A 26002-nucleotide genomic window follows, 5' to 3' on the forward strand; every position below is an offset into this window, starting at 1 on the left:
ATGTGGGCATTTTCATTGTTTTATAGTGAAGTCAGTTAAAAGAAGGGAAAACAACAGCAAATATCCAAAGAAAACTGAAAAAGTAAAACTTACTGAGATTATTTGGTTCTATATCAATATTCCAATAAACTAATATTAACATAAATGCATTTAACTGTTTTTCTCTAGTCTGGTACTGCAGCATGTCAATAAATGTTTATTGATTGCAGTTGTGAAGTATTCTGCTTTTACTCAACACTAATTACTGACTATTATTAATATTTTAATCATCACAATTCATAATTAATCTGGATATAAACAACCATTTTTGAGGTACACATTTCAATTATTTTTCAATGATTAAGACATGTAGTTTGAATGTAAATAAAGTGCCAGAGTGCATAAAAAAACATCAAAATAGATCTTATTTATCAAAAAACATATTTCAGAGAAGGACTCCTCTTCACAGAGGTCTGAGCTGAGCCCCCAAATGTCCTCAAATCCTAGAAACACCCCTGATGAGGTTTATTCTGTGACAGGAAAGAGTCTAAGAGGACAAACTAACTGATGATGTGAGATGACCAAGGCAACAGCAGACCACGTACAGGACCGTCTGTTGCGAAATACCTTATTTTTATCTAATCACATATATGTGTTTGAGCAGCTTCCTGTAAGTGTTAAGCCTTGTTAAAATAATGACAGATTCAGACATGTCTGTTATGAGCTCATCATTCCATCAGATGAAAATAATCTACATTTCTGCTGCTGCATCATTTTAGACACATTTCCCCAAATTTCAGAGGACAGTTTGGGTATTTTTGAAAACTTTGAGATTTCATCTAAAATTTAAAATAAAGTCCTGCTGCTTTAAACAAAGTCTGGCTGCACAGTATGACCTCGTACTGAGGACGATGATGAAGAAAAGGCCGATATCTCAAAATCTGGTCAGATAAGTTCAGTGGACAGACCCTTTAACTTGCAGTTAGTGGCTCCAATTCTGAGAAGCTGCTCATCAGTTAAGTTTCCTTGCTGATGAGGAGATAAAAGAGGAAACAGAAGTTGTTATTAGCAGATGAGAGCTGATAAGTCCGTCAGACAGAGACAGACGGTCTACCTGGTCATGGATCACCTGCTGATGCTGCTGGTGCTGCTGTGGAGCTCAGGTACGTTCAAGGTTCAAAACCCCTTTGTAAAAATACTGAATTTAAGTCAAAATCCTGCATTCAAAACTTCACTGACTGTAAACCTAATTAGTAGAAGCAGTGAGGTTGAGAAAAAAGGCTTTAAAGTTTCAGACTGACCAGGCAAAGAGAGAGATGTTTGTTGTTCCTTTGTTTTTTTACGATGATTATTTTCACCCTTAAATCAGTGAGTGTACCTCATACTGCAGTTTACCTTTACACAATCAGCAGGAATGTGAGGACAACATGTAATATCTACAAAAACATGTTTCTGGGAAAAAAAAACAAACAACAAAAAAACAAAATCATATGAATTCCACTTCAGTCAAAAGCTGAGATGGGAGCTACTGGTACTCAGCTAAGCTAAACTAATCTAAACTAAACTAAACTAAGCTAAGGTAAAGTAACCTAATCTAAAATAAACTAATCTAACCCAATCTAACAAACTAATCTAAACTAAGACAAACTAAGGTAAGTATCTTCAGTTCAGTGCTACAGAAGCGTAATGTATTCACTTGAGAAAATGTTTTTCTGAATTAATGAGATACCTCAAAAACACAGCCATCTGAATTTCATTGCGCCTAAAGTAGTGTAATTACGGTAAGGATGGCGTCTGAACCTGGCAAAGGTCCTGAAAGATATATGTGTGTTCTTTCATGTTCTGTCTGTGTTCTTTTATGAACATAATGCATTGTACGTTTTTCACTGTTTGACCTGTTATAAGCTAAACATCGCTGGTCCAGATCTTCTCTCTTAACAGTATTAATGTTGAGTCTTCCAACTGTACCTGTTTGTGGAAACTGAAAAATAATATAAGCTCTCAGCTCTGTAGGTGATCTGGTGTGTTTGTTTCATCTATTTTTGGCCTTTGATGAAATATTTTTGCCTGTCCTGAGGTGCGTGCGCAAAGTTGACCAGCTGATAACACCATCTATATCACTTAAAGACACGAGTATCTCCCAACGTTTCAGCATGGTAGCTTTTCTCAGATTTTGAGGTTTGTCATTTATTTAGAAAAACAGCCGATTTCTTTTATTTCATTAAAACTTTTCTCAGAATTCTGAGATAATTATGTCGGGGCAAATTTGTTTTTTCTCAAGTGAATGCATTATGCTTCCGTAAAGTCCTGATAGTTTCATATCTCTTCTTTTCACAGAGTTTAATGACTGATGTGTTTACATGTAAGTTGTAATAAGTTGAATTTTGATGACAAAAATGCAAATTGCAAGTTTGTTTCACTGAATTTCTGGAAAAGCTGATATTTGGAGATACAAGGTTTTCACTTGACAACAGTATTGTGTTTTGAATATAAAACCTGTAACTGCAGCTGTCAGATATGATGATGATGTAATGATTTACGTTAAGGAAGACAAGTACACTCACACATACACACACAGTCCTTAAATAGCATAGTGGTTATGTGATGTCACCACAAAGGATTTCTGGGTATTGAAGTTATTCTGAGCTGCTGTGTTGCATTAACTCTATATGAACCGCTATTAAACATAATTGTGGCTTATTTTTCATAGTTTTGTGCATTTCTATCAGTAATAACAACATCGTAACAACAAGTTAATATCTGAGATCTGTGAACACGGCGACATTAGTAAAAAGACGTTTGATAGAAACATCGTCAGAAACACGAGCAGTCAGGAAACAAACCAACATGTTAGTTTTTCTTTAACTCTGTATGAAGCGTCTGTTGAGCTTGTGTTCATGTGTTCATCTCATCTGCTGCTCTTCAAGCAGCAGAAAGTAGAAGCAGTGAGGTTGAGAAAAAAGGCTTTAAAGTTTCAGACTGACCAGGCAAAGAGAGAGATGTTTGTTGTTCCTTTGTTTTTTTACGATGATTATTTTCACCCTTAAATCAGTGAGTGTACCTCATACTGCAGTCTACCTTTACACAATCAGCAGGAATGTGAGGACAACATGTAATATCTACACAAACATGTTTCTGCTTTTTTTGTCCGGGAAAAAAAGTATTGTATTTATAGTAATTATTTTATTGACTCTATTTGTGTCTGTCTGTTCATGAACCATTTGTGATATTAAATTGAAACAGGTTCAATTAATTTACATTTTAATGCATTCATGTACTTGACAAAAACAAAATCATATGAATTCCACTTGAGTCAAAAGCTGAGATGGGAGCTACTGGTACTCAGCTAAGCTAAACTAAAGTAACCTAATCTAAACTAAGCTAAGCCAAACTAAGCTAAGCTAAACTAAGCTAAGGTAAGGTAACCTAATCTAAAATAAAGTAAGCTAAGCTAAAATAAGCTAAACTAAGCTAAGCTAAGGTAACCCAATCTAACAAACTAATCTAAACTAAGCTAAACTAATTTAAAATAAAGTAAGATAAGCTAATCTAAAGTAAACTAAGGTAAGGTAACCTAATCTAAAATAAAGTAACCTAATCTAAAATAAGCTAAACTAAAATAAGAAACTAATCTAAACTAAGCCAAACTAAGCTAAACTAAAATAAGCTAAAGTAAGGTAACCTAATCTAAAATAAACTAAGCTAAACTAATCTAAAATAAGCTAAACTAAGCTAAACTAAGGTAACCTAATCTAAAATAAACTAAGCTAAACTAATCTAAAATAAGATAAACTAAGCTAAGCTAAGCTAGCTTTAGCAGGAGTTTAGCCGTTTTGTTTTTCCTCCAGGGTTGGATTTAGCTAATGCTTAATTTGGGATAACAAATTTATTTACCAAGATGTTGGTTCAAGTTCATTTTCACAGCTCACTATATTTAGTACCTATATTTAGCTTTAGCTGATTAACTGATTCAGACCAGAACAAACCAACTGTGGTTTGAAAACATGATTACTTTAGATGTCTAGCTGACTGTCTCTCTCTTCCAGAGTCTCCAGGTTTCCAAGCCAGAGAGCAAATACTTTAGTCTGACTTGGTTTTTAGGTCAGTTTTCTAGTTACTGAATATTTAAAATGTTATTTTCACAAACAACTTATATTTGTCTGTAGCATATTTGGTAAAACAAATGTAAAAGTCAGACTCTGGTCCACAGGGCAGTGGTCAACTGGTCAAATAGTGAGTTCTGTAACAACTCAGAACCTCAGAACCCAAAAGCACGACCTCAGAGACAGGAGCAGAGTCCAATATTCTTTAATCAATCCAAAAAAAAAAACAAGCAGGGGTCACAAACCAGGCAGATCAGGCAGACAACTCCAAGGGACTAGGCAAATCTCAAGACCGGGAAACAGGCAGGATCTCAAGTAACAGGTGAGTGAACAGGTAGATATAGAAATGCTGGAAAGCTAGGCAAACACACTAGACAATCTGGCAAGGAGCATGTGAATGTGGACCAGTATATATAAGGAGTGACTGATGAGCCTAATGGGATCCAGGTGAGGGGAATGAGGTGATTGCAGGGCAGATGGGTGTAGCAGGATCTGCAATGACAGGAGAGTTAGAGATCATGAAGGTGAACAACATGAAAAATAGTCACTAAAAGTTCAGTAATCTGTATGTTTTCATTGAGATGAGCTTTGAGCTGCTAGAACGCCTCTCAGTGTTTGTTCAGTTCACAGCTCTGCAACAATATAAACATTAATTTTCTGATTTTCTCTGCAGGACTCCAGGCTGAAGATAAACACCAGTCAACAGGTAAAAAGAGAGAATATATCTCATCTGGTCTGGGAACGCCTCTGATCCTGTGGTGTATTTTCATTAAAAGTCATTGGTGTGCTTAAAGACAATATTAAGCTATGCAGATTGATTTTATAAGTTTATAAGCAATAAGGGCTAGTGTGATACAATTTGTATTGGTGTAGTTATAATCTCATGACCCATATTTAATCACACTGTACGTATAGAGGCACGATAGAAGAATCATAATCATACACTGGAGAAATTTGAGTGTGTTTGTATTACATGTCACTTTGCTTGGGTCTGCTAAAGTCTTCACCTTTCAAAAATACTCTCTGGAGGAGATCAAGAAATAAGGGTGTAAAATGACTAGAATAACTTATAAAAAAAATAAAAGGCCAGAAGACAACTTGGCAATAATGGTGTAAAATGATTCCCAATACTTTATATCCCAAAAATTGGATATAATCAGGTAGAATTGAATATGCCAGTACATATCCTCAAACAGCTCAAAACCTGTTTTGAAGAGTTTTGACCAACAACGAGTGACGGAGATAAAAGTAATATAATAATTGGTCAAAAATTAGGGAGGGTGGATGATAAGGTGTGACCTAAGCCGACCCAAGGGCATAAAAACCATGCCCCAAAGAAAAACCTTTGGAGCGATTTGGTTCTTTGTAAAAGTGCTACTTGCTCTCCTTTCTTGCCGGCATTAAAGAACACTTTGCTGCTTGGACCTCTGACTCCCTTTTTATTTTCAAGAGAGAGTTTTTTGCTCTGGTACCTATTTCTGCAACAATTTGATACAAAAATCCCCCAGGAGGAGCTGGAGGACGTTACCCACACCTCCATCAGTGGTGGACAATGAATCCACTTTGGTTTACAACCAAATACCCTCAAAACTAATAGCTAATAAAATATGCTAATTTTAGCATTAAAAAGTGAAAATCCAGATTTTGGACACTCACTAATCCTCACAGATTAACGTCACTGTCCGCTGTAGAGTTGCACACCGCCTAATTCTGTGTCTATAATATCTATAAAATGCAACACATGGCATTGTGGGATTGTTCACCGCAAGTAGTTCACGTGCCATGAATGCTACTTTTTTGTTCCATTGAGGAACATTTGAGGGCTCTACATGTTGAATAAATTTACACACAGAATTTGGACACTCAAATAAAGTGGAGATAAATATTTCAGACACAGCCTTACGGTGGGTTCAGACCAAACATGAAGCATATTTTTTTCCTTGCATTACTTGTGCGAGTTTGACCGCTGGATCGTTTGTGTTTATTCGCCCCAAACAGCCAAAATACATGACTGCACATTAGCTGTAAGCTAGCTGACAACCGACACACCAACCGTGTCTGAGGGAGTGTGTCTGTATGTTTGTATTCAGTTCAGCCTCTGACTGAACTCTGGTTCTCTCTATTACTTCCCTCCAGTTTCTCTCCTCCTCCCCTTCTTCTCTCCATGCGTTCATGAATAGGGGTGTCACGATTTCAATTCTAAAACAAAAATCGAGCGAAATGAGTGTTCGATTTTGACCTTTGAAATCAAAAGTAGGATTGGTGATTCTCCCTGTAATTTTTTTTATCTCCACCCCCACCTACATGCATGCATCTGGCGTGTCTGAAGGGCAAGAAAATATTTCAAAGTCAACACAGTGTAGCTTACTGGCAGGCTGCAGCTACATTACTTTTCAAGACAACATGGCCACTGCCTGAGTCAGAGATGATAGAGAAACAACAGAACTGGAAAATCCTCTTGCTTCCCTGAAATCACCAGTGCGGCAACAGCTTGCCTTCCCTGTGAGTTGTGTAAATAATTATTATAATAATAATGATAATAATAACAATACAACAATATAATGTAATAATGATAATAGTCCTGTTATATAGTATACTGTGGCGGCGGTAGCGGCAGAGGCAGCCACAATAACAGCAAAATGGGTTAAATAATTAGATATTTATATTAATTTATATCAATTTATATCTATTTGAGTTTATATCAATTAAATTAAATTAATATGGCTATGGGGGGCGGAGCCAAACACACAGAGCCAAAGGAGGGGAGGACACCATCACCCTCCCTCACGACAGCCAGCCCCCCCAGCAACACAGCCACAGCCCAGGGACCAGACCAGCTGAGACCAGCTAAGGGGTATTCCTCCTATAATATTTGTTTGTTTTGCTTCTTTCTTTGGGAGAGAGTTTGTCCAGTGGAAGGTGACCATAGATTTTTTTTTTTTACTAAAAGAGGGGTAGAGGTGGAGGTACCACAGCCAGTTACCTCCCGCCGCTCTCGTCAAGGACCGCGGCCATACCACCGGAGGGCAAGGAGTCAGGAGAGGCGGGCGCCCCCCGCCCCCCGCCCCGCATGGCTCCACCCCCCACCGCCCTGCAAATATGACATTACCCGGACTTACGACTGCCTCTACCTCCACCGACACCACACTCAAGGACCAGAACAACAGCAGTAGTAATAATAATAATAATAATAATAATGATAATGATTATGATAATAATAATAACATAGTATCTGGCATAAATGACAATAGTAGTGATAGTAATAATAATAATAACAATAATGATAAAGATATTTAGTTTCTAAACAACAATAATCAGCCTATCATGATACATATTGATTATATATATGTATAATTGGAATGAGAGGGAGCGGGGAGGGAAGAAGTAAAACAAAGAAATAAAAACAAACAAAAAAAAAAGACGGAAAGGAAAAGTGAATTAAATTTAAAAAAAAAAAAAAAGTATGTTATTAGTTGGGCATGTGGTCTGATATGTGGTCATGTACGTGGCTCTGGTTTTGGTTATTGATTTGGATTGGATTCTGGGTGGAGTTTTAGGTGATTAATGAATATGGTCCATGTTTCCTCAAAGGCTGATATATTGTTTGTTTAGCAAGCTGTTATTTTTTCTATTGAGATGTGTTCTGAGAGTAAATTGGTCCAGTGAGTGATATGGCAGGAATGTTTGGATTTCCAGTTTTGAAATATTATTTTCTTGGCGATAGTTAAAATCAATAATGGGTTTTTGTGTTTAGTTGGGATTGTGATATGTGTCAAGTCTCCCAGCAAGCAGAGCAATGGGGATGCTGAAATTCTGCAGCCCAAGATACTCGAGAGTTTTTCTGTGACTGTTATCCAAAATGAAAGAACTGGCTGGCAAGACCAAGTGGCGTGAAAATAATCATCTATGTGACCCAAGGTGCATTGTGAGCAGATATCTGTATCGATCAATCCCATTTTAAACATTTTTCCTTGAGTGATGTGTATTCTGTGGATGGTTTTATATTGTATTAGTTGTAAATTTGTATTGGTAGTGATGGAGAAGATGTTTTTATTGATGTGTATCCAGAAATCGGGGTTGGGAGATAGAGCCAGGTCCTTTTCCCATTTTGAGGTTGGGAGTGTTATGGAGGTGTCTGACAATGAAAGAAGTTTATACATTTTTGAAATTATTCTTTTGGGGTTTGTAATTTTGAAGATTTCTTTGCTTAATTTGGAAGGCTGTAATGTGTTATTGGATATGTTGATTTTAGGTTTAATAATGGATTTTAGTTGTTGATATTGGAGGAATTGGTCTCTCCCAACCCCATACCTCTGGATAAGTGTATTGAATGATATGAACTGGTTGTTTTCAAATAAATGATGGAGGTGAGTGATTCCTTTTTGGTGCCATGATGGAAAGTGAACAGAAGTGTTGTACAGTTAAAAGTCCGGATTGTGCCAAATCGGGGTGAACCTACATGGTGCCAGTGATGATTTGGTGATTTTTGTGGGCTTTCCACCAGGCTGTCAGAGTTGAGGAGATTGTGATGTTCTTGTAGTAATCTTGTTTCTTGATTGATTGTGGTAGGAATGGGAGGTCTGTGAGTGAAGTGGTTTTACATTGATTTTGTTCTATCTGTAACCATGGTGTACTGTAATTATCTTTATGGATCCATTTGAGTAAATATTGTAGTTGATTTGATAAGAAGTAATGAAGGAAGTTTGGTGCTTCTAGGCCGCCCTGTGATTTTGTGCTCTGTAATGTTGAAAGTGAGATTCTTGGTTTTTTATTTTTCCAGTAGAATTGAGTTGTTAAAGAGTTTAAAGTTTGAAACCAGTTGTCAGTGGGGGTAATGGGAAGTAATGAAAATAGGTAGTTGATTTGTGGAAGGGTTTTCATTTTAACTGTTGCAATGTGTCCAATAAGAGTAAGTGGTAACTTGGTCCAGCGTTTAAAATCATCTTCTATGTTTTTCAGCAGAGGGGTGTAGTTGAGGTTAAACAACTCTGACAGCCTGGAGGAAATATTAATGCCTAAGTATTTGATGCTACCAATGTGGAGTGGGAGAGACAGATCTTGGGCTGCAGAATCCCAGGCCTTTGCAGTCAAAGGTAGAATAGTGGATTTGTTCCAGTTTATTTGATAGTGTGAGATTGAGGAGAAGTTGTTGATTATTTTGAATGTTTCTTGTAATGATGTGAAAGGATCTTGTAGGTGTAGTAATAAATCATCTGCTTATAAGCTAAGCTTATGTTCTGAATCAAACAATATATTGTATTGTATATTGTATTCCTTTGATTTTATTGTTTTGTCGTATGGCTGTGGCGAGTGGTTCGATGAAAACTGCAAATAGAGATGGCGAGAGTGGACATCCTTGTCTGGTTCCCTGGTGGAGTGTGAAGCTTGGTGAAGTGATCCCGTTTGTGATAACTGTGGCTCCAGGTGAAGTGTATAGTGTTTTAATCCAGTGGATGAATGACTCTCCGAAGCCAAACCTGTGGAGGATGGAAAATAAAAAAGTCCAGTTTACTCAAATGCTTTTTCTGCGTCCAGTGATGCAATTATGGTTTTGTTTTGTTTTTGCTGTGATGTATTGATCAAATTAAAAAGTCTACGGATATTGTCTGAAGCGTGTCTATTTTTGATGAAGCCTGTCTGGTCGGGATGGATTATAAGTGGAATGACTGTTTCTATTCTGATAACCAATGTTTTTGTAATGATTTTGAGGTCTGTATTAATTAGTGATAGGGGGCGATAACTGGGGGGGTGGGTTGGGTCCTTATTGGGTTTTAACAGTAATGTCATTACGGTGGTGTTCATGTGGGTGGGTATAATGGAGGTAGTTTTAATTTCTGTAGTTACTCTGAAGAATAGTGGTGATAATATGTTCCAGAAATGTATATACAATTCTGCAGGAAAACCGTCTGGTCCAGGTGATTTATTGTTTGGCATTTTGAGTAGAGCTTTATGTAATTCTTCGAGGTTGAGTGGTGAATCTAAAAGGTGGGCTAAATCTGATGGTATTGTTGGTAGGTCCAGATTACTTGAGTACTTGATTACTTAAGTGTCTATTTCTGTTTGAGTGGGTTTGTAATTTGAGGAATAAAGGTTGCTATAAAATTTATGAAATATATTATTGATTTCTTGTGGATTATGTGTGACTGCACCTGTGGAATTGAGTATGGATGGGATTATTGCTTTTTCTTTTTTGTGTTGTAATAGATTAGCCAAATATTTACTTGATTTATTACTGTACTGAAAGTTTTCATATTTGAGCTGTTGGATAATGAATTGTGTTTTCTTGTATATGATGCTTTCCAATTGGGTTTTAAGTTCAGCTAATTCATTTTGTTTTTGTTCACAGGGATTGCTGATTAGTTGGTGTGTTAGGTGTTTGATTTTTGTTTCTAAGTTAGTTTCTTGTTCCTGTTGCTGTTGTTTCTTATGTGATGAATATGAAATGATTATTCCTCTGATGACTGTTTTTCCTGTTTCCCATAAGAGTGATGGTGAGATCTCTGGAGAGTCATTAATCTCCAGAAAGGATGCCCACTCTTTCTGAATTAATGTGATGAAATCTGGATCCTCCAAGAGTGATGTATTGAAACGCCATCTTGTGGGAGACTTGATATGTGTTTGAGTTTTTATTGCTAAGGAAACTGGAGCGTGATCACTGATTATTATTGGATGGATTGTGTTTCCTTGGATGTGCTGGGAGAGTGAATTACTTACAAGAAATAAGTCAATTCTGGAGAAAGATTGATGGAGAGAGGAAAAATATGAATATTGTCTGGATGATGGATTTTTCATTCTCCAACTATCGCCAACTCCAAGTTCCTTCATGTATTGTTTAATAACTTCAGTTGAGTGCCAGCTTCTTGTGTTACCGGGTGTGCTAGAGCGGTCGGTTGTAGGATTGATAACAGTGTTGAAATCTCCAGCTATTATGATGTTTGCTGAATTGTATAGTAAGGAGAAAAAATTATGGAAAAAGGATGGATCATCATTGTTACGGCCGTAAATGTTTGCAAATGTGAATGTTGTCTGATTAATAGATGCATTAACAATGATGAATCTTCCTTGTGGGTCAGTAATGGATGAGTTATGGATGAATGGGATGTTTTTATCGACTAAGATCGAAACTCCTCTTTGTTTTGTGTTGAGTGTGGATGAGAATATTTTATCAAATTGTTTGAGTCTAATATATTCTAATTCAGAGTTTGTAAGGTGGGTTTCTTGCATTAAACATATAGCAGTCTTTAATTTTATGAGATGATTGATGATTTTGATTCTTTTAGACTGTGTACGAGAGCCACGTACATTCCACGTTTCCAGGTTGAGTGACTGCATGGTTATGTGTTTGGTTTATCTTGTTTTGCATCAAGCGTAAAGAAGAAGCCAGTGAAGGAGGGGGGAGGAGCAGGGTGGGGGGAGTTGAGTTTCGAGCTGGTTGCTATAACTGCCTTAGACTGTCTAGACATAACGGTGAATGGTGACAACAACATAACATGTAAACATTAACACACACATACAAACGCACACAAAAAAATGAAAATTACGAGAGAGAGGTAGATTTTTTAACTCCTCTGTAGGGGAACGCAGGCGGTTTCCTTATTACAGAGGAGCGAAGTTGGGAGTGAGGCTTTTGGTCAGATAATCAGGGTTGTTACAGTTAGATGTATGAGTCTATTACACTTTTTTCAGAAGAGCCATGGCGTGATTTTGGAGTTGCAAAATAATTGTCCGTCGATATACAGTTTGTCCACTATGATTGATGCGCGTCTGTTGTTTTGTCTGTTTTCTTTGAGAATGGGGTACAGTACTTTCTGGCGTTTGTTTATTTCATGTGGGTATTGTTCGTTGAGTCCAAATGATGTTCCTTTGAGTTCCCTTCCTCTGCTTCTGACCAGTTCTTTTTGTTTGAAGTGTTCGAATTTTGCGACGATGGGCCGGAGTCCTTTGGTTGATGGTTTTCCGAGGCGGTGTACTCTGTGGAAAGTGATGTTTTGTACAGTGTTGGGGGGGATTTTCAGTTGAGTTTTCATGAATTTTTTTATGAGGTTTTCTTGGTTGTTGGGTGTTTGTTCGGAGATGCCAGAGATGAGATTGTTGCGCATAGAACGGGTTTGTAAATCCAACATAGTTTCTTTCAGAGTCTTATTTTCTTTGGAGATGGCATGTATTTGTTCGTCGAGAGTTTTAACAGTGGTTTGTAAGTCCTGGTTGGTTTTTTGTTGTGTGACGATGTTGTGGTGGGCAAACTCCAGGCTATTGTGTATGTCTTTAATCTCTTCGTGCAGTGATACTAATAAGTCCAGTTTTTTGTTTATCCTTGCTAGCACACTAACCTCAACTTTGGTGGTTTGTAGATCGTCTGTGTCCGTTGAAGCGTCTGTCTTTCGTCTTTTGTGCTGGGTTTGGCTGAGTCTGTCTCCATGTTGATCTGCCGGTTGTAGTAATCGTCGATGAATGCCTCAAGATCTGTTATGTCCTCCACTGTAAAGATGTACTGGTCCGGGTTGGTGGTGACAGACGATCGGTGAATGTAATTTGAATCAGGAAGTGTTTAAATCTTTTGTAAATCCTTTAAAGTTTACGTGTTTACTCAGTACATTCAGCAACAGGGTGCTGCCATGTTAGATCTCGCCTCTGATGTCCAACTGTCGCGGTGTTCGCACTCACACTGCCATACCCCACCTCCCGCCTTTCCTCCATTATTGTGTGATTGCTTCCAGCAATCACACAATAATGTAACACAATAAAGCACATAGTTCCTCTCACTCTTTACTCTTATTCCGTTTTCCGTATGTTTTTTGCCGCGTTTCAACTGCTGCATACTTTGTGCTATAAAAACCATTCAACTGTCAATCTGTGCAACTCATTCAGCAGATGTGTGCTTGTATTTTTCTGAAATGTAACATGTTTCAGTGATTTTATATAATTTTTTAAAACATTAAAATTTATAATGGCAGTCTATGGGTCGAACCATCCAACTGAGTTGGAACCTTGGTCACTTTGACACTCAACTGCTCGGAAGTCCCTTCCCATCGTACAGATGCCATTCAAACTGTAAAATGTTCACAAAACTTTGAACTTTCAAAGTTATCAGATTGTTTAGTGATATCTTTTGTAGTTTTTCAGCAATGTAAGCCCAAAGTCAGGGGTTTTGAAGACCTTTTCAGGTCTCACCAGTGTGTCATGTGATCAGGCACAGTGGAGAGCACAGATAATTTTAGACCAGAAATGTTTTTCTAAACTGCTGTCACTCCCACAATTTTAACTCCTCAAGCACAAATCTTGCCTCAGTATGTTGCCACAAGCCTCCTCTCTCTCAACATGTAAATACATTTCACATAGGACTTATAGGTTTTGAGATCTGAACCTTAATTGATAGAGAGTCCCTGTCATGTTCTCATTGATTGCAATACAGTCTGCAGCATGTGTGTCTCCTCTCACTCCGGTTTCTTAAACTTACAGTTTCTCTCTTCCTTCAAACACTTTTTACACATATCATTCCTTCTCATGTTAAACTAGTCTTGCTTTCACTAATGATGTACAAATCTCTGGGCTTCAACCTCTAGTTTTAGACAAATACATTTTCCTCATCAAAATGGAGATTTTTTCCTCTCATTTTCGTGAATGTCTGTTGGCTCAGTGGTTTAGAATGCTGTTCTCTGATCAGCTTTACCTCAGATGACAAGGTTGTGTGTTTGATACCTGCTCACTGCAGTGCTCCTCATTATATTGCTCTCATGTACAAAGTTGCTTTACATCTCTATCATGTACCATAATTCAGTTCCACTCTAGTTTACTTTAACATCATTACCTAAAATGTGGATTGCTATTCTTGATAAGTATTGTTGTTAAAATATTCTATGTATTGTTAAAATCTTTTCCAATTTTACAAATCCTGTTTGATTAGTCCAGTGGCTTAAGCTCATGTCACTTCTTAACTCTTTTAGATCCAAAGGTTGTGAGTTCGAGCCCCGCTTAGGGCAGAACTCAGTAGAGTTGAAGGATGAAGGAGTCCAGGTGATGTCAATCTGCTTAATGAGCTGAGCTGAGCTGAGCTGAGCTGAACTCAACTGCTTTTTTGTCAATGCAATTGACAGACTAAACACCAAAATCTGGCCTGTTACTGCTGTGTGACATGTTAGCTCAATGCTTAGCATGTCTGTCTTACAAACATGAGGGTGAAGGTTCAATTCCACCCATTGCTAATTTTAATCTTGGTAGATTTTTCAATAGTGTTAAGCTTCCAGTTATGCAATCTGAATCCACTTTCAGCGATCACACGCAATTTCTACAGAAATTGCATTTCCTAGTTATCATTGTTATTCTCATTATCATTTGAAAACCAATGAAAAAGCTGGGTCAGGGTGTCAGTTTTACACATTTCTGTGTATTTCTATAATCTATTAAACCATCAATGGACTTGGGTGTCCTGTATATTCATTATTAAGCTTTATTTATTCAGGAAGTCTCTTATTATTTCAAGCAAACCAAAATGATAGATTATAGGGGCGAAATTCAGTGTTTTTACATACCCTTTGGAAAGCCAGCCAGGCAGAATATTTTGGCGCCTATTCATGTAGTTAATGATCCACAATTCCACAGAAGAGCAGAGATCCATTCATCTTTTGACAGTTTATTAACATCCATCCAAGAGAAATCTAACTGTGCTTCTCTCAAAAGGAAAACTCGGTAATATCCAACCTGTTGTTCTGTTACATTAACACAATTAATACGTTAACATGGTCAAACACCTTTTTTGTTCAACTCTTAACTTTCTCCTGACTTTCTTCTAATGTAAGTGATGTTTCTCAAAGCAAGTGTTGGCTTTTTGCCCATAGGCAGTAGCCATGTCTCAATGTGAGCTCACGATTCAAACAATTTACTCATTTCAATAAACATAATTAACATGATAATAAATAAATTCTCTTCCTTACAATAATTTTTAATAGGGTCAATGATGGCTCTTACAGAGATCAAGATCTCTTTTGCAATAGAGACCTGAAAACAGGTCACATATACACAGAATCACAATAAGACAGTTTATCCACATCACAGTCAAAAAACAACCATCATACATACTGACAGACACACTACTTAAAACACTCACAAACACTATGAAGAATAGCGGATAGTAAACCTTTTAAGTCCCTCAGAGGAACAAGCTTCTCTAACTTTTAGCTGTGTTGCAGTTCATTCCAGTCGTAAGGAAACCGGAAACCAGTCTTTCCAAGTTAAGAGCTTGTATGGGGAACTTTTAAAGCCTCTAATCACCTCCTTAACATAGCATTACCTGAGAATATGAAAAATATATCATATATATATCGAAACCGATATTTCAACAGAGAAAGAAAAGAGTTATTGTGGTGAACATAATTCTCTTCAGACTTTCCCATAAATAAATTGGCATAATTGGGGGAATTGAACTGCTCATACTGACTTCTTGACACTGCAAATAAAAAGAATCTTCAAAACTGAAGTAATTTTTGTTAAGAACAAGAAAACAAACAATAACCACCTAGCTTACCAACAGGATGTGGATGGCTTTGTAAAATGGTGTGATGAAAACCACCTAATTTTAAATGTAAGACTAAAGAACTATTGATTTTAGGAAGAAAAAGGCTTCTGTGACTCCTGTCCTGATTAAATATGAGGCCATTGAGGTGGTTTCCTCACATAAATACCTTGGTGTCTGGTGGATAATAAGCTGAACTGCAAAGAGAACACCAGTGCCATCTTTAAAAGGGCCCAGTCCAGGCTGTTTTTCCTCAGGAAGCTCCGGTCTTTTGAAGTCAGCAGGTCACTCTTTCATGTGTTTTATCAGAGTATTTTGGCAAGTCCTTTATTTTATGACGTTGTCTGCTGGGGGTGTAGCTTAAGTTCAGAGAACAGGAACAAGTTCAATAAACTGATCAAGGCTATTAGCTTGACCACTGACTCACTAGGGATGATCATAGAGCAAAGAATGGGTAGGAAGCTCAAGAATATTATGCAAAATAATGATCATCCAATGTAGTATGTTTTTAGCGAGATGAGGAGATCTTTTAGTGACAGATTCAGGAATGACCTGACATTGTGTAAGACAAATCTTATGTGTCTTGATTGATTAACAGCATCCACCAGAGGTGGCAGTTAACATAGGAAAGACTATGCCTGTTGACAGATTGATGACGGAGGGAGGTATGTAGCCTATTGTTGGTAACTACTGGGATGCTAAATACAGAGAGAGGATTAAAAGCTAAATGTGTCAATAGTCAGTCGGTAGGTAGGCCACTTATGTGTGGGATGAACTTTGTTTCTAGTCGAATTATGCCTGTCCTGTCGAGATGTAGGTTATCAAGGATCAAGGGAAACTTTATTGTCACATGCAGCAGGTACAACTACGGTAAAAAAAAATTAATAGCCCTGACCTGCAAACTGTGCTGATAAAACAGTATGACCTTTTAATAAATACACAATAAAAAAATCTAAAAGTAGATTGTAAAAGATATTTAAAAAGTATTTAAATAACTTGAAAGTATAGAATTGTTCAATTTTGGAAATACACTAGATAAAAACAGCTAAACATAGTCCTTCCCTGAGGCAGGATGTGCAACCAGACAACCATGCAGCAAAAGCTGACAGTTGTGGGCAGGATGTTATGAAGTTATAGCCCATATGGCTTGGAGGAAGAAACTCCCGCTCAACCCTTCAGTTCTTGCTTTGAGGGAGCAGATACGTCTGCCGGAAGGTAACCACTGCAAAAGACCATGATTGGGATGTTGGGGGTCTGATAAACTGGTCTGCTTTGGATCTACACCTCCTGGTGTAGATTTCCTGGAGGGAGGATAGATCATATGATAACATGGCGGACACCAGGGTAATGAATAGAAACACAAAAATGACAAGGAGTTGCTTTCATGTTTCAGTTTTGAAGAGATCTCTCCTTGTCCAGAATGAGTCAAAACAGCCAGCGAAGCCATAATCAGTTGCAATGCAGGAATTTTGTAGCCACTAGTTTTATGCCTGAAAGACAACTGAATCCCTCACAGCCTTGCCTCAATGTGGGGATCTGACCAGAAAAGACATGTTGCTTACCCAGACTTTCAATTGTTTCCAAAAGTATTTTGAACATGGGAGGGATGTGTTCAAACATTCACAAAATTTTGGCACTGGGGAAACAGATATATTTGGCTAATTATTGAATCGCATATCAAGAAGAACAAGGAGCAAGAGGGTTTCTGTAGCTGTTGTTGTACACAGAGAGATTGGAGGGTGCACTGATGGGGAAGTGCTCAGCCCGGTCAGTCAGAGTGGCCAGTGAGACTGCGACAGGTGAGACTCCGCAGCAGGGGAGACTGTAACACAGGAACGTTTTCTCCTGGGCAATGTTAGAGTTGTTAGAGGAACCTACATGCCATTGGTCAGTTCCTCCAACACTGCGAAAGAGTCATGCATCATCGTCTCCTGTGGGGTCAAAGATAAAGAGAAAGACCATATGGCTTAGCTGAAGTCTGATAGCATGAGCTGCTACTGCTGAAAGCAATTACAATTAGAATTAGAATTCAGTAATATGACAGATGAATACAGGAGGAGTTTCGCTGTAGCTTCATCCATTACTCTGCTTTGAAGAGAGTTATGAGATGGTGTGACTACCTTATAAGAGAGAGACACCTCCTTTTAAAGTTATAAAGTCTTCTTTTTATCTGCTATCATGCATTGCTGTCCATCATCCGTCATTCTTCATGCTACTACAAGATGGAGCCTGAGCAAGACATTTTCAAATCCTACAAATAGCTTGAAATATTTTCTGCTAATAAAGACTTGAGTCAGGCTATGAATGTGCTCTCTCTCTTTATCAGTTATTACTTTCAAATTCAGAAAAAGGTTTATTAGTATGAATGTTGCAGGTAAATATTCCAAAAACTAATGATGGTTCTCTCTCTTTCCAGGCTCTGTCAGGCTGGTGAATGGGACTAGTCTGTGTTCAGGCAGACTGGAGATGAAGACTGAGCAGTCGTGGTCCTCAGTGTGTGAAGAGGATTTTGACCAGCAGGATGCAGAGGTGGTCTGTAGGGAACTCGGCTGTGGGGCTCCTTCAGTCCTCCAGGGGGCGCTCTATGGAGAAGTGGAGGCTCCAATGTGGACCAAAGAGTTCCAGTGTGGAGTAGACTGTGAAAGGTCAGACTCAGCTAGAAGCACCTGCTCACCTGGCAAAGCTGTTGGACTCACCTGCTCAGGTAGAAGAGGAGCTGCAGCTTTGATTTGGCTTCATTTCTGTTCTAATGAAACTCACTTTATTCTTTTACTGATGACTCTCTTGTTTCTGTTCAGAGCCTGTCATGTTGGTGGGAGGAACTGGTCGCTGTGCAGGTAGACTGGAGGTGAAAAAAGGAGAGTGGAGACCAGTGGATGGCTCTGACTGGACCCTGAAGGAAGCAGCTGTTGCTTGTGAGAGGTTGGACTGTAGCTCTGCTCTTTCAACACTAATAAGAAATAAGTACTCAGAGAGACCTGTATGGAGGATCAGTTCTGACTGTGTTCGGTCTGGATCTGCACTCAGGGACTGTGCAGTATCAAGTTCCTCTTCCTTCATCATGGAGCTCACCTGCTCAGGTAAGTCCATCAGTGACATCATCTATAATATTTTCCTTCCTCTGTCACTTTGATAGTCGGTGGTTTCCATTGGACTGAACTGGAAACTTATCCAGGACGACGGCATCTTAAAGGGTAGAGAAGCTTGCTCCTGGAGGCTCATTTCTTCAAGCTGAGATAATTTGCACCCTTAAACAACCTGCTGTGGTTCACTCACACACCCTGCAGTTCTCCTGAGCAGCTCAGTCACATCCACCTTACAAGCAACAACTACATTACAAATTAAAACTAGTTTGCATGTCAGAGAATCTGCTGTTTGTAGTCTGGTTGTTCTACAGAGGTTGAATCATCTGCATCTCCATTTCCCCCATGATTAATTGCCATCAAACAGCCTAATTCCCAGACTGTCCAACTCCTGGAACAGACTGCACTCTTCTGGCCAGCAACAGGAGGTAACTCCAGTACAACAGTAGAAAGAACATAGCTGCTTTATGAACTTCATTTTGGTGTAAGGGCACAAACAATAGTCAGAGCCGTTCTTTCTGTGACACATAGTCACAAGGAGGCAACCCTCTGGCTTTGCATGGAGAACTCCAACACAGCAGGACTCTGCAGGAGGCTCTTGAGTATCCCCACACTTGCCCCACACCTCTCACACTGAGCAACTCCAGAAAAGAAGAGAGTCCAGCCCCTCTCCAGGAGTTTGGTTCCAGAGCAGGTACTGTGTGTAGGGATGAGCGCAATTAAATCCAGTTAGTGAGCCATAAAACTGGAAGTACTCAGACTGCATCTCAGAACTCATGGGTACCCTCAACTACATGGTGAAGGCTGAGAGATCCTCTTATTTCTCTAATCTAATTTCTGTCAGCAAGAGAAACCCTAAAGTCCTGTTTGACACTGTAAACTATATTGTCTCTCCCAGCACCCCTAAACTCCCAATCTTATCAAACAACAACTGCAATAACTTCTTAACTTAAATATTTTATAGACAAGGTTGTCAATGTTCGGGCAAATATCTCACCCATGTCCAGTCAGCTTACTAGTGGTTCCTCAAATCCATCCATCTTGGACTCCTTTTGTCCAGTGTCCATGGATGATATTACAGTCCTGTTAGGACAAATGAAACCCTCCTCGAGCCCACTCGATGTCCAACAAACCTCAATGTTTTTAAAGGTTTTAACTATATCAGCCCCTGCATAGTCAATATCATACACTGCTCTCTCATATCAGGGTGTGTCCCCTGCTTCTTTAAGCAGGCTATTGTTCAGCCTTTGTTGAAGAAATCAAACCTGGACCCTTCCCTGCCAGAGAACTACCGGCCCATCTTGAAACTTCCTTTCTTTTCCAACATTCTAGAAAAGGCTGTTGAAAAGCATCTTGTTCAAACACTGGAATTGCACAGGGTGTTTGATAAATTTCTATCTGGTTTCCGTAAACTGTACTCCACTAAAACAGCTCTCCTTAAGGTCTCTAATGATATTTTAATGGCTGCAGATGCCGGATATTGTTGTAGTTTTATTGGATCTTAGCACAGCGTTCAATACTGTGGACCATCACAATCTACAGGCTAAATAACCTGGTGGGCATTTCTGGAACTGCATTGGAGTGGTTCTCCTCATATCTCACAGATAGGTCTTTGTCAGTCTCTGAAGGTGAATTTGTGTAGGACACTGCAGCTCTGTCATGTGGTGTCACCCAGGGATCAGTCTTGGGACCCATTCTATTCTCCATATACATGTTGCCACTGGGACAAATCATCAGCAGTTTCAAGAACATCTCCTACCATTTGTATGCTGATAACATCCAGTTGTACTTTTCATTTAAACCTAATGAACTTCACTAATTCTCTGTACTGAACAACTGTTTAAACGCAATTAGAAATTGGACGTCAAATGATTTTCTGCAGTTACATGCAGATAAAACTGAGGTCCTGATTTTTGGCCCTGATAATCTTCAGTCAACAATCAGGCAGAGGCTTATCCTCCATATCCTCATCTTCTCGGTCTTGCCTGCACAATCTTGGTGTAATTTTTGACTAATCTATGACTTTTGAAGCTCACATTAAGGCACTGACTCAATCATGCTTCTTTCACCTTAGAAACATAGCCAAACTCTGGTCTGTGGTATCAAGAAATGAAATGGAGATGTTATTAATGCTTTTATTTTATCACATTTGGATTACTGTAATTCTCTTTTAACCTGCCTTAATAAATCTTCAATACACTGCTTACAAACTGTCCAAAACGCCGCTGCTAGGCTTTTAACACAATCCATCAGATGGTCACATATTATTCCTATTTTATCCTCACTGCACTGGCTTCCAGTTCATTTTAGAATTCATTTTAAAATTTTGGTGCTCACTTATAGAGCCCTACATGGCCAGGCTCCACAGTATATTACAGACCTTCTGCACCCCTACACCACAAACCGAGCTCTTAGGTCCTCCACTCAGGGCTCTCTAAGTGTACCTCGTACACATTTTAAGACTCAGGGAGATTGCGCTCTGGAATAGTCTCCCAAAAGGCTTAAGGTCCTTGGATACTATGGACTCCTTTAAAAAGCAGCTAAAAACCCATTTGTTCAGACAGCCTTTTGGATAGTATTTGGTATTTTATATTTTAATTTGTCTATTTTATCTGCTCTCCTTGTGTATTTTATCTGGCATCTTTATTTTTATTTATTTTGATTGTATTTGATTTTATTTTCTTTGACTGCAAAGCACTTTGTGACTGGTGTCTGTGAAAGATGCTATATAAATAAACTTTGCTTGCTTGCTGGAACCGTCCCTATATGAGGCAAAGTGCTATTTGAATAGAAGACTTACCACTGAAATAAGCTTTAGAGTAAATTGGTGGGATAAACATGTAGATGAGTCTGAATAGATGGAGGTGAAAGTGAAGCAACACAGAGAAATAATAATAAACGTAAACATCAAAGTAAACATCAGCTGTCACTTCACGCCTGTTTGTGACAAGTAGAAAAGACTCACTTTGGTATAAAAAACGCTTTCATGAAGAAATCTACTTCAAAACCTCGAGGTCCCAGCGAAGGGCTACAGTGGAGTCACAGGCTAAAGCAGAGTGTGAAGCAGAAACATTCAGATAGCTCATACAGAATAAATATGAGCACGATACAAATCAAATATGTAGTGTGTAGAACCACAACCTCACAAAACTATCTTTGTTAAAGTGAATATGTCTGTAGGTTATGCTACATAAAGGGAGCAACAAATTAAGTTAGCTTACAGCATAATAGTGAGTTAATGCTAATGCCATATTAACATTTTTGAGTTGCCAAAATGATCTTAATTCTGTCCACCTTTGATTTCATCTGTTCTGGGATTCATACAGATTAATACATTAGATGATGAAGAGGTTATTTTAGCTGGTTCTATGAAGCTGTAAGTGTGAAGTCTATAGTCAGTCTAGATCTCCTAGCTAGTTTTCTTGCATCACAGCGTGTGAAAGTGAGCTTGCAAGCCTGCAACTGGATGCTCAGACTTGAAACATAAAGTTTGCGGGCAGAAATCTAAAAGTTTACAAAATTAAGATCATAGGTACAAAACCCTGTTTTCAAGCATACCTTTTTACATGATATAATATTCCATAATCCCTGTGGGTGGTGGGTCCACGGAGTGACTCAATGTTGCTTCTTCAGGCTGTGTCTGACTAGACTCCATGGGCCAAGGCCCAGCCACCAGAGACTCCCCAGCTGTGCTCCAGGAGGGGACGTCCTAAGATTTGTTATATTTCTGTTTGCAGTGAGATGTATTATATTTATTACAGTATATAAGGTGGTAAATAAAGATCAGTATTAAATTGTAAATCATTGGTTACGTACCGTAACCCCAGACTCTATGACTATAGGCATAGCCTATAGCTTTATCCCAATGCGCACGCGCAGTCGTGAAGATTTTCTTTCGTGCCACTGTGCCCTGCACAATTGCCCCTCTCAGGTCCACATTCACAGTAAATTATACCCGCGTGACCAGAAATCTGTGGGCCAAGCGCTGTTTCGTCAAGGATTTCCTTGCAAGTGCTCTCTGTAATGTAGAAACAGCTGCTGTGTCTGTCTGAGACTTGCTGTGCACGCCACATAATGAGAGAATGCACGTACTGGGCAGAGTCGGTGTGACACTTCTTCTCTCTCTCCTGTGGAAAGAGGCAAGAAACCTTCCAGTGAAATAACTCTCGATCAAAAAGAGCTGGTTATGATCTTGGGCATGAATGTGGGATTCGGTCTCAGAGTAGCTGCACTCCCATCATCTCTGATAACAAGACAAGACGGGAATACTGAAAGTGCACATAAATCACTCACTCTCTTAGCTGAAGTCTAGGCCAGGAGAAGTGCTGTTTTTAAGGACAGTAGTTTGAGAGAGATCGGTGACAGAGGCTCGAAGGGAGAGTTCCCCCAGAACATTTGACACCAGGGGTAAATCCCACTGCCCTGTCAAAAAACAGGTCTCTGTCATCTGACTCCTTTTAGAAAGTGCTTAACCAGCAGGTGTGCAAAAAGAGATCTTTCTCCATAGCCTTTGTGACAGGATGAAATGGCTGCAGCATATGTTTTAACCATAGACAGAGCCAGATTCTTATCTACTAGCAGCTGGAGAAAGGTTTACACCTGGGACAGAGGACACGATGTGGGATCAGAGCCCCTCTCCACACACCAGTGCTGAAAAGCGGACCATTTTGCTGCATACCAGGCCGTAGTAGAAGGGGCCCTTGCCTCCTGGATAGTGTGTACCACTGCAGGGGACAAAACTAATCTCTCCAGGTGCTCCTGTTCAGGGGCCAGGTCCATGACTGCTGGAAGTTTAGGATCCCACCATCCAGCTGCAAGAGCTTGTCTCTGCGACACTGGAGTTGCCATAGTTTTCTCGATACCAACTGTATCATGGTTGGGAACCATGACATGCTTGTGCGTTCTGGAGCCACCAGAATAACTATTAAACTCTCCTCCTGAATGCACACTAGAAGGTGAAGAATCAGGGTGACTGGGGGAAAAGCGTAAAGGAGAGCTTGCATCCACTCCCAGTGGAGGTTCATCTTATGTGCACGTGGAGAACCAAAGCGCACACTGTGCATCTTCTGGTGAGGTGAGCAGATCGACCTTTGCTCTCCAGAACCTGTTCCACAACATTTGCATGAGTGTGGGATTCAACCTGCACTCATTTTGGGAGGGACCTCCACGTAACATCAGTTCTGCAGCTCGATTCTGTTTGCCCGGGATATAAACTGCTCTGATGGAGCGCAGGTTCCCGTCCCAGATAGCAAAATTGCTGTGGCCCAGATCCAGCGCACACCCAACACTTTTGGCACTTTCATCCGGCCCACATACCGCATGGAAAGATGGTACTTGGGTGGTCTGCTCCTGTTTCCCAAATCTGGACAACAAGCAAGCCATATGTCACTCAAGAACAAACCAGATAAACCAGAACTGGCCCACATCCAGAATATACATACCTAGGAGCACCACATCTTTACCAAAAAATGCCCACATTTGATTTGGGTTATTTGGGCCATATTTGCTGTTTTACATGTGGGCCATTTCGGGCTCACATCCATTTTGTCTGGGACAGAAAAAGGCATCATTGCCTGAAGTGGCTCACTTCCATATGCTTTCTGGGGTGAGACCACAGCAGGAGGCTTCAGGCTATTTCCAGCAGCTGAGCTGAGTGAACACCACCCTGGCGATTCATATACGCTACTGTTGTCATGTTGTCTACTCTCACCACTATATGTCTGTCTTTTAACAGTGGAGCAAAGTGTTTGAGCACTTTCAGCACTGTGGACAGCTCCAGGCAGTTTATATGGAGGGATGGAGGCTCTGGCCATATTTCCCCTACCACATGAGATTGACACGCCCCCCCACCCTCTGAAGAGAGAGGCGTCTGTGTACAATGAGATGTGTGATGTAGCTCTCCTGAGGGGAACCCCTGTTGACAGAACATGAGGGGTTTTCCAATATGTCAGGTCCGACATATGGCCATGGCCCCCACCCGGGCCAGGGCAGACATAGTTTCTTCTGACTGCATACAAACACTGAAGACTCATTAAGCCAGTATAATATACTGTGGATACAGACCTGAGAGGGTCAACTGTGCAGGACACAGTGGCGCAAAATAAAATCTTCATGACTGCGCATATATGCGGGGATAAACCCAATAGCAACAGCTCTTAGAGGACGAAACCCATATGTAACAGAACATCTCTCTCTCCAGAATCTGTCAGGCTGGTGAATGGGACTAGTCTGTGTTCAGGCAGACTGGAGGTGAAGTCTGAGCAGTCGTGGTCCTCAGTGTGTGAAGCTGACTTTGACCAGCAGGATGCAGAGGTGGTCTGTAGGGAGCTCGGGTGTGGGGCTCCTTCAGTCCTCCAGGGGACGCTCTATGAAGAAGTGGAGGCTCCAATGTGGACCAAAGAGTTCCAGTGTGGAGGCCATGAGTCTGCTCTCCTGGACTGTGGAAGATCAGACTCAGCTAGAAGAACCTGCTCACCTGGCAAAGCTGTTGGACTCACCTGCTCAGGTAGAAGGAAAGCTGCGGCTTTGATTCGGCTTCATTTCTGTTCTAATGAAACTCACTTTATACTTTTACTGATGACTCTCTTGTTTCTGTTCTAATGAAACTGACTTTATTCTTTATTGATGACTCTCTTGTTTCTGTTCTAATGAAACTCACTTTACTCTTTTACTGATGACTCTCTTGTTTCTGTTCAGAGCCTGTCAGGTTGGTGGGACGAGCCAGTCGCTGTGCAGGTAGACTGGAGGTGAAACAGGGAAAGTGGAGACCAGTGTCTAACCTTCCTGGGACCCTAAAGGAAGCAACTGCAATCTGTAGATATCTAGACTGTGGCTCTGCTGTTTCAAAAAGACCCAGAAAGGTGCAACACAGATCTGTATGGAAGATCAGCCCTGACTGTGTTTACTCTGGGTCTGCACTGAGGGAATGTGCATCATCAGATTCCTCTTCCTCCATCATGCAGATCATCTGCTCAGGTAAGTCCATCAGTGACATCATCTATGACAGTAATATTTTTCTGCCTCTGTCACAGTGATAGTCGGTGGATTCCATTGGACTGAACTGTAAACTTTTCCAAGACTATGGCATCCTAAAGGACAGAGAAGTTAGCTTGTTCCTGGAGGCCCGACTATCTACTAAAGGAAGGAATCTCTGTCTGTATGTCCTTTGTGTATCTCTTGAACAGTTCATCCAATCGACTCCACACTTGGTGGGTACATTGCTGGGAAACAAAGGGAGTGCAGTGGTGAATTTGGTTCAATTTGGACACACAATACGTTTAATATTAATAAACTTTGAATACACCAGTGATCAGCAAGCCACTCTGCTC

The 26002-nt window shown here is 39.8% G+C and overlaps 1 protein-coding gene across 1 annotated transcript; it reads left to right on the top strand.

Moving 5' to 3' along the window:
• Window positions 1–16733: 16733 nt before the first annotated feature.
• On the top strand, window positions 16734–25595 carry LOC137188807 (scavenger receptor cysteine-rich type 1 protein M130-like). The gene is made up of 7 exons (XM_067598394.1): window positions 16734–16806; window positions 18008–18123; window positions 18166–18295; window positions 18390–18671; window positions 24874–25179; window positions 25371–25409; window positions 25525–25595. The coding sequence occupies exons 1-7, from the start codon at window positions 16734–16736 to the stop codon at window positions 25593–25595; spliced, it is 1017 nt and encodes a 338-aa protein (XP_067454495.1).
• The last annotated feature ends 407 nt before the right edge of the window (window positions 25596–26002 follow it).

The sequence above is a fragment of the Thunnus thynnus genome, chromosome 1, assembly GCF_963924715.1.
Source record: "Thunnus thynnus chromosome 1, fThuThy2.1, whole genome shotgun sequence".
In the NCBI taxonomy this organism is placed as follows: Eukaryota; Metazoa; Chordata; class Actinopteri; order Scombriformes; family Scombridae; genus Thunnus; species Thunnus thynnus.